The 10,147-nt window shown below is 39.9% G+C and overlaps 1 protein-coding gene across 1 annotated transcript; it reads left to right on the top strand.

Annotated features, from left to right (window-relative positions):
* The first annotated feature begins 2,838 nt into the window (after positions 1-2,838).
* LOC149016090 (nitrate reductase [NAD(P)H]-like) lies at positions 2,839-7,904 on the top strand. Its single transcript, XM_089157228.1, has 4 exons — positions 2,839-3,955; positions 4,114-4,254; positions 4,462-4,697; positions 6,189-7,904. The coding sequence occupies exons 1-4, from the start codon at positions 3,001-3,003 to the stop codon at positions 7,434-7,436; spliced, it is 2,580 nt and encodes an 859-aa protein (XP_089013354.1). The 5' UTR covers positions 2,839-3,000; the 3' UTR covers positions 7,437-7,904.
* Positions 7,905-10,147: the final 2,243 nt, after the last annotated feature.

Raw genomic sequence — 10,147 nt, 5'->3', positions numbered from 1 at the left:
TCCAATCAAAACAATCTCTCTTTAAAGAATAAAATAAACTCAGCATCTTTTAAAAAGAATCACATGAGTAATCAATGTAGAAACATAAAAAACTATCACTCTAACCAAGTTAATTAGCCAATGTAATTATAACAAGTTATAACAGTTTGAGCATTTATAACAGTCGAATCTAGATAATGGTTCAGTCCATTCGGTTTGGTATGATTGGAATTAACGAGTTGGACCAGACCAACACAAAACTATTTAGTTTTTGACCCTCAACACGTAGCCATTCCAATGAGTCTCTATTGATTCTGTTTAGGCCATAACAGCCAGTTTGATTCATTCTTAAGACTCTTAGCAGTTTGGATTAAAATTGACACTCTCACCTCTACTAGATCAACTTTGACTTGCATCGATGAAATAGAAAAATAAATACGATTGACCACCATGTATTGGTAGAATCTTGTGCATTGTTTTGGTAGAGAGAATTTAATGTAGTCACCACCATGGTTGTTTGACTTCGGGCTGTTCTTAATAATTTAATTTTTATTTAATAAGCAATTTGTTGTTATATATCCAATATAAGGTACCTAGAAAGAAGGGGAGAAGAAATCATTTATCTTTTATATATTATAATATAATATGCTTGCATAATTTGATTTTATTTTAATTGATATATTCTAGGGAAGGAAATTTTTTTTAATGTGTGGGTCTGGATATTGTATATTGTAATTTAAGTCAACTATTTGCAAGTGGAGAGTTTGAATAGTTTTACACCACATAGCGGGGTTGGAAGTCTTGGATTTTTATCCGCTCCTATCCTGACACGCTCCAGTTTCATCTAGTGCACCGTCGAATGATGAACACATGTCATATTCTAATCCTATGGTTCTTCAGCTCCGGAAACACTGATTCACCACCACCTCCTACTCTTAATCCTTCTTGAGGAGGTACTGCCCCATTCGAGCTCCATCAACCACATTTAATCAAAAAAATGAAGATCAAATCATTTAACCTAAAACAAAAAAAAAAAATCGAAGAACAATACTATTCTTTCATGAAATGATCAGTTCCGAGCTTTCCTTCAACCTCCATTAGAGCCTTTTGGAGTGCTTTTCTCATTTTCGACGCCTCAACCTTGAAAAATTATCTCCAGTAGCAAGAAAACCCAAGTTAACACTCACTATTAAAGAAAATTTAAAAAGCTAAAGAACAAATTAGGTTAGAAGACAAAACTATAAACATTGATTTTCAAGGAACCAAACACAAAAATTAAGCACACCAGCACATAATCAATCACAGAAGATGGATTTTTCACTCGGATTCTAATCTTCCTTAAGTTCATGGTTTCGCCCTTTCAGATCTTTTGTTTCGTTTTTGAGCTCCTGCAGATGTACCGCTATGAGTTCTCATCATTTTGCAATAATAAGAGTTGAAAAGTGAGAAACTCATTAAAGAAAATACATTACCAAGGAAAACCCACATAGAGACAAAGGCGATGGGTCAAGGACTTTTGTTTGAGGAGGAAGCATAGAACACGGAGCCTCTGTTTCTCTCTCCTGTGACGTTCACTCATCATGTGACAACTATGATCATTCTCAAGCTCTCTGTTTTCATTCTTAGATGTTGGATCTTCAGTCAGCGCAACAAAGTAAGTGGCAGTGGTGAGTCGGTGGTGCCAAAGTCAAAAAGGGAGAAACAGGAGAGAGAAATGAAATGATTAAGAATGGAAGAATATCAACCATGTGATTAGAATATGACACGTGTTCATCATCCAACAGTAAACTGAATGAAATTGGAGCGTGTGAGGATAGGAGCAGATAAAAATCCGATAGTCTTACCTCTAAGATCTAATAAATGATCTATTTCCAAATATCAACGGTGCAGATTTGACCTTTGAAGTCACGGAATTGCCTTGACCTTGAACAACCACGACTAAGTTGAAATGTCTTGACCTAAAGACTAGGTTAGGTGAAAATTTTCAGATCCTGACTCCTCAAGCTGAGGTGGGCTAGGGTTTTGGCTTTGAACTGGAATACTGAATGCATCCCATGTAATCCGCCTTTATATATTTTCTTCTTCTTTCTCCACTAAGCATGTACAGTAAAAATTCTTAGGAGAGGTGGTCCTAATGTAGAGACAAAGACAGAGGCCGAAATTAGGTGAGAAGGGTTTGTCATGATGTTTGTGGGGGCAAGCAGTGAGGGCACCATGATATTTTATTTTTTCACAAAATTATTGATTTACTATTTTACCCATCACACTCATTATAATTTTACAAGAAGATAGAAAATAAAATCAATTAAAATTCTCCAATGGTAGGTGCACCTTGGGTCTAACTTAGTGTTTTTTTTTTTTTTTTGAGTTTTTGAGGTTTATCCAGCCAGTTTGTGCGCACCTCGATTACATTCACAATAAAGATCGAATTCATGACCTCTCCACAAAAAAATATGAATCTTACCACTTTACCAACCCTACATTGAATACTTAATAGTTTTTGTACGTGCACTTTTGTTTGAATAAAATTTAATAAAATTCACATGATGTACAGTATATCTAACAGGGAACCACAAGCACCACTATCTCAGATGCACAGGCACAACAACACTCAGAGCGCACCACCTCATCAAAATGACCTTCCTTTTTTTCTGTCCGATCCAAATTCTCTAATTAATTATTTATTATATTTTTCTGAGGTTGACCCTGCCTTGGCGCAACGTGGAGTCAATGTTTAAGTCAAACTATGAGCGTACGTACGATGGATGATCCATTCTACCCGTGATCCGAAAAGAAAGCCAAGCCGCTCTGGGCTGGGCTTTCTTCTGCGCTTTAGATGGCGGCGCCCTTAGCTTCCGGCTCCGCTTCTGGGCTTCTTCCTCCCATAAATACTCGCTCAAAGTTCCATTTTTTTCCATATGATCACAAAACTGAGAATTAAAAGCGAGAGAAGAAAAGTGAGAACTTGAACAGAGATCTCTCTTGTCTCCCCCCACCCTTCTCCACCTGTCAGTCTCCAAAATGTCTGCCTCTGTTAGTAACCGGCAGCAGTACCTCAAACCCGGTTACCGAACTCACTCTAACTCTCTCCCCTACTCGCCGTTCCCTCGGTTTTCTGTTTCAGCAGAGGAATATTCCAGCGACGACGAAGCGGAGTTTGGCTCTGAGTGGTCGAACCGTCTCAGAGATGTTAACGGTGAGGTCGAACCGTCAATTTTCGACTCCCGTGATCAGGGAACGGCAGATAGCTGGGTCGAGCGTAACCCGTCGCTGATTCGACTCACCGGTAAGCACCCATTCAACTGCGAACCGCCCTTGACTCGTTTGGTACAGCATGGCTTCATAACTCCTGCTACTCTCCACTACGTTCGCAACCATGGCTATGTTCCTAAAGGAACTTGGAAAGATTGGACCGTGGAAGTAACCGGACTGGTCAAAAGACCGACCCGGTTCACCATGGACCAACTCGTGAACGATTTTCCTAACTGTGAATTCCCAGTCACACTCGTTTGCGCCGGCAACCGTCGCAAAGAACAGAACATGGTGAAGCAAACCATTGGTTTCAGTTGGGGTGCAGCGGGAGTTTCCACTTCGGTGTGGCGCGGTGTACGCTTAACAGATGTACTCAAGCGGTGCGGTATTTATAGCCGTCGGATGGGAGCTTTGAACGTGTGTTTTGAAGGAGCTGAGGATCTGCCTGGTGGTGGTGGGTCCAAATATGGCACCAGCATCAAAAAGGAGATAGCGATGGATCCATCGCGTGATATCATCTTGGCGTATATGCAAAATGGAGAGCTATTAACGCCCGACCATGGGTTCCCGATACGGATGATCATACCGGGTTTCATCGGAGGGCGAATGGTGAAATGGCTAAAGCGTGTAATCGTCACCACAGAGGAGTCGGAGAGTTACTATCACTACAATGACAACAGGGTCCTTCCCTCCCACGTGGATGCGGAGCTAGCGAACGCCGAAGGTACACTACGCCCACCTACTCTCTATACCCCAGGACCTCCTTGGAGAATTTGTTGTTTTATGCTTTGAAGGGGAATCTTTGTTCAACTACCTCAAAAAATATACTTTTTGAAAAAAAGATTTAGATTCTGATTCTGATTCTGATTTGATTTTATGCAGAATGGTGGTACAAGCCTGAGTACATTATCAATGAGTTGAACATTAATTCCGTCATAACAACACCTTGTCACGGAGAAACATTATCAACAAATTCTACGACGATTCAAAAGCCATTCACGTTGAAGGGCTATGCATATACAGGTTACTTTTTTTGTTTTTGGATAACCATTTTCTTGATATAGTTTTGAATCTAGTGTTTTACATTAATATATATTTAGTAGTTATGATTGATGGAATATTTCTCCTAACTCGAAAAGTATAATGAAAAGTATGTGTTCATTTAGCAATTCTCGGAAACAAGAGAACTGCAAAGTCGTGTAGTTGATGTTTTGTACCTAACTTTAATAGGTGGAGGGAGGAAGATAACGCGTGTTGAAGTAACATTCGATGGTGGGGTAACGTGGAAGATTTGCCATTTGGAAATTAAAGAAAAGCCAAACAAATATGGAAAATATTGGTGCTGGTGCTTTTGGTCCCTTGAGTTGGAAAAGCTACATGACTTAGTTGATGCCAAGGAGATTGCTCTAAGGGCTTGGGATGAGGGCCTCAACACTCAGCCAGAGAATCTCATATGGAATGTCATGGTAAGTCCTTATGCATGGTCTTCTTTTAATAGACATAAATATCGGTATCGGTACCGGTACTGGCATCAGGATCGGTATCCATGTTGATCGTGATTTATTCACTTTGAATTACATCGGATTGAACAAATTTATTTTATATAGAGAATCATGGGCAAATTCCTCCATCCAAAAGAATGGAATCTAATTCATAAAACTTTAGGATGGTGGTTGCACTTGAACCGACGGAAAAGTGGAAGATTCTTTGCCTGAACCGGTCTAACTAATATGGATTTTTTCCAAATAAAAATCTCGCATTCTATTGGACACGTGTACTGGGCTGTGGCCTTCTGCTAGCTAGAAGAATAAGAGTATGTGATGTTTATCTGAAAAACTGATGATGTGAATTGCTTTGAATTTTGACCTTCTCTTGGTGGTTGGAATGTCAGTTTAGCATCTTGAATGGTGCTATCCCTTTCGTTCTCTCAATCCCTATCCATCAAGCTTATGGGTCTTGCAAGAACACTTTTCTGACCCTTGTCATCATATATTTGGAGCTAGAATTCCACTTTATTAATGTGCGGAGTGATAGATCCCCTACGGAATGGGTGATGAAGAGAGAGTCCGGATCTGCATCCCGTCAGGGGAGCTGACGTCTTTACCACCACAAAAACATGTGGAATTCACAGAAAAAATAATAAAATATATAAATAAAAAATAAAAACATCACCAATTCTTGTGGGTCCTACATGTTTTTGTGGTGGTAAAGGCGTTGGGAAGCACAAAGTGCTCCCCTGATGAGCTGTAGATTCTGACTCGATAAAGAGTGCATAAAGAGAGGAGTCTACATCACTTTTTTGTCAGAAAGCACTTTCGCATTTTTTTCACCACATATATCGTATGAGGCCACAACTGCCAAATGTATTAAAATAAGTCAGAGGTAGGACTTTCAAGGGAGTCCCACATGAATCCCACACATTATGGGTAGTGAAAAAACATTAAATGTTCCATCGACAAAGAGCTGATTCGGATTCGTTATCTTTTACCTTGAGGGGGTAGAGGTGCAGGAGTCCGGATCAGCTACCCATCCGGGGAGCACTGAGTACTCTCCGACGACTTTACCACCATAAATACAGGGGGACCCAGGAGTTGGGTGATGGGATTTATTATTTTTTACCTGTAGGTCCCACAGGATTTGTGGTGTAAAGCCGCCGGGGAGCACAGAGTGCACCCCTGACGGAGTGATGATCCGGATTCGAGGCAGAGCATCCTAATTTTTACTTGGGTTCCTAATATCCTTGCTGGCACGTCAAGAAATGAAAAACTTAGTTTTTTAAAAAAGAATTTATAGAGAGGTTGAACCGGTTTGATCCAATCGAACCAAGGTAATCCAGGCCAAGCCAACAAGCTCGATAGAAATAACAGTTGAGCATATATGGTTCAACTCAATCAACATCGACACTTTATGAGCCTTTTTGAGTCTTACATATTCCTATGAATTAATGTTTTGTGCAGGGAATGATGAACAATTGCTGGTTCAGAGTGAAGATGAACATGTACAAGTCTGAGAATGGTGACAATTGTATCATGTTCGAGCATCCGACCCAACCGGCAAACCAACCGGGTGGATGGATGACCCATCAAAAGCAAGTCAAGACGTCTGAGATTAACCAGCCAATCACCTCCTTGGACATGATACCAATGTCCGTGGTGAAGAAGCATAACTCGGCCGACTCGGCTTGGATCGTCGTCCATGATTATGTTTATGACTGCACCAAGTTCCTCAACGACCACCCTGGTGGCTCCGATAGCATTCTCATCAACGCCGGCACTGATTGCACCGAAGATTTTGATGCAATTCATTCTGAGAAAGCAAGGAAAATGCTTGAAGAGTATCGAATTGGCAAACTCAGTTCCGACTCAAAATCATCACTTCATGACTCGCCTCTACTTTCAATCAATAACACAGGTAACGTAGCTCTCATACCATGCAAGAAGATTCAAACGAAGCTCATGGCGAAGACTTCAATCTCTCACGATGTTCGTGTCTTCCGTTTCGCATTACCATCTGAAGATCAAGTCCTTGGATTGCCAGTAGGAAAACACATTAACATTTATGCTGCCATAGATGGAAAGCTTTGCATGCGTGCATATACTCCAACAAGCTCCATTGATAAGGTGGGTTACTTTGATCTCGTCATCAAGGTTTACTTCAAGGGCGTAAACCCTAATTTTCCCAATGGAGGAATCATGTCACAGTATTTGGAATCTCTTCCATTGGGTGCAACCCTAGATATCAAAGGTCCATTGGGACGTATAGAGTATTCCGGCAGAGGACACTTCACCATCCACGGCAACCACAAGCATGCAAGACGGCTTGCCATGATCGCCGGCGGAACTGGAATCACGCCGGTTTATCAAGTTATTCAAGCAATCTTGAACGATCCAGAAGACGAAACAGAGATGTATTTGGTCTATGCAAATCGTACTGAAGATGATATCTTGCTGCGAGATGAGTTGGATTCATGGTCTGCTAAGCATGAGAGATTGAAGGTATGGTATGTGGTAGGAGAATCAATCAGGGAAAATTGGAAATACAGTACTGGATTTGTTACAGAAAGTGTTCTTAGAGAACATTTGCCGGAAGGATCCATTGAAACGTTGGCGTTGGCATGTGGACCTCCGGTGATGATTAAGTTTGCAGTGACACCGAACTTGGAGAAGATGAACTACAGTCTCAACAACTCCTTGTTTGTGTTTTGAAGTAACAAAGGTGGAAGATCCAGATTTGCAGAATTCCTCAAAAGAAGCAAGAAATGTGAAAGAAAAGAATCTTGATTTAAATGTAAAAGTGTTTTTTAAGTGGAAAAAACTCAAATTGCAAACAGGTGTAAAAAAAATTTGATGAAAGTACGTAATTTTAATTACTTAAAGTCCGCATGAATTCAGTCCAGGATTAGAAGGTTGGCTACATAAATATCAACATCTCATGGTATGAGGGTAGGAGTTTGGATTTTCTTGAGGATAGAGACAAGTTATACATAAAAAATTATTCTAAGAATGTAATTAAGGTGTACATAAACTTACACTTTAATACTCAAACAACCAAGGTTTGAAGTATAGGTATCGACTATTGTATCGGTCAAGTGATTTTAAGAGAAGTTTTGTCTTGTATCGAGTATTGTATAGTTTTGGCTGATGTATTTTAGTGTAATTCAATGGAGAGACGTATTGAGATGTATCGTATAGGTTTGGTCAAATATGGATACGTATCGGCTAGTATCGTATGGTATCGTGGGATACTTTAAACCTTGCAAACAACTTCTATATAAAAAAGAAAAGAAAAAAAAGACTCACACAATCAACTAGCCTTCTCCCCCTTCTCTTTCTCGAATCTTTAAGTCTAGCATTTCAACTTGATGAGCTACCGAGTTAGCCAGAATGATAATGGTTGATATAGATTTTGACAAAGAGATTGGTAAGGGTAGAGAAGTTGATATGAATTTCAAATGTTTATAGTTTATAGAGCCATTAAAATTCACATGAAAATTAAATGCATGTCTAGAGACTTGGTGAGTAATTTATGTGGTTTAGCTATGACATATTTGTAAAGGACAAACATCTAAATTCAAATTCAAATTGCAAACCTGTTATAAAAATATAATTTGATGAAAGGAAGTAACTTTAGTTACTCAGTAATCATTATTATGATTCCAATATAAGAAGTAGGATTAGAAGGTTGGCTCCATAAAATATCAATATCTCATGGTATTGATGAAGGTCAAGAGTTTGAATCTTCTTTTTTTTTTTTTTTTTTTTTTTTAACCAAGCTTTCATTAAGAAACAGGGCGGGGATGGAGAGTGAGCATAAGTTCAGTAACCAATCAAAGGAACATGACCAATAACTCGAGCCCTGAACCGAGTAGGCCTTCCGTGCTAGCTGATCCGCAACATTGTTGGATCTTCTAGGAACATAAATAGGCTTGAAGCCTAGGAATCTACTACCTATAAACTTAATGTCTTCAATTACAGGTAGTATGAAAGTAGGGGCTAAGGTTGACTCAGATAAGTAACTCACTAGTAGTTGAGAGTCGGATTCTATCTCCACGAATTCGAATCCATTGGCCAAAGCTTATAACATCCCTACTCACATAGCTTCGGCCTCCCCTTCAATCACTGATGAGAATGGTTTGGGGATGGATACGGCAACTAGAGGCTTTCCTTCCCAATCTCTAATGATGATCCCCATACCTCCTTTCTTTGTCTTCGGTTTCCAAGTTGCATCAGTATTCACCTTAACGAAAGGATGGTTTGGGAGCTTCCATTCCACTCTTTCCTCCCCAATATTTCTATTTTCATTCATGGCATTTTGATTTACCTTCTTGACTGATGACCAAAACTCTGAGTGTGCTTGGGTTGCCATTTGCATTACTTCAACTGGTGATTTTAGTGACTCACCCATTACCTTGGAGTTTCTTGCTTTCCACAAGGACCATAAGATGAAAGATATCAAGCTTTTCACTCTTTCTCCCTCCTTCTCTAGTATTTATTAATCTGCCCAAGATTTCATCCAATCGGCTAATGTAGAGAATTCTCTTTCAGAACTTCTCCATGATAAAGGACTACCAAACCACACTGCTTTGGCAAATTCACAATGGAGAAGAGTATGAGTAATGGTTTCTTCTTCCATCCCTCAAGCCCCACAAAGTTGGTCCACTTTCATTCCTCTTTTGTTTAGCTCTTTTGAGATGGCTAAAATGTCGTTGCATGCTCTCCATAAGAAGTTCTTCACTTTGGGAAGGGTTTTGCAATCCCAAATGTCCATCCAGCTTGTTGAATTCATTTCTTCCCAATTGTGCACTCTTGAGGAGGATGGAGTTCTATTTTCTTCTCTCGGATTTTTTCAATCAATCTATAGGTTGATTTGACGGAGAATCTACCATCATTGCTAGCCCCCCATACTTGAGTGTCTTGAGATGGAAATAGAGCTAATGGTATGCTAAGAATTGCATCAGCCTCATGTGGTAAGAAATACCTCTTTATCTTCTCTTCTAACCATGTGCGGCTTTGGGGATGAATGATATCTGCTACCATCTCGATGTCACACTCCTCAGGCCTAGGAGATGCGACTTTAAAGTTATCCAACCCCGGCACCCACTTTGCATTCCATATACTCACTTGTGTTCCCATGCCCACCTTCCATAATAACCCTTGGTTGAGGACCTCTCTTCCTTCCAATATGCTCCTCCATGCCCATGATGGATTGTTCCTTGGTTTGGCTTCAAGAAAAGAACAATGAGGAAAGTAGATGGCTTTAAGGAATTTAGCCCAATCCACTTCCGGTTGTGAGAATAACCTCCAAGCTACCTTGCAAAGTAAAGCACGATTATGTAATAGAGGATCTCTTAAACCAATACCACCTTTCTTCTTTTCCTTACTCAACCTCTTCCAAGACATCCAAAAAATTGGGTTTT

The sequence above is a fragment of the Hakea prostrata genome, chromosome 5 (assembly GCF_041222555.1).
Source record: "Hakea prostrata isolate BN-2017 chromosome 5, UWA_Hpros_2, whole genome shotgun sequence".
NCBI classification, from domain to species: domain Eukaryota; kingdom Viridiplantae; phylum Streptophyta; class Magnoliopsida; order Proteales; family Proteaceae; genus Hakea; species Hakea prostrata.
Note: the sequence above shows the minus strand (reverse complement) of the source record. Positions and strands in the feature narration are given on the sequence as shown.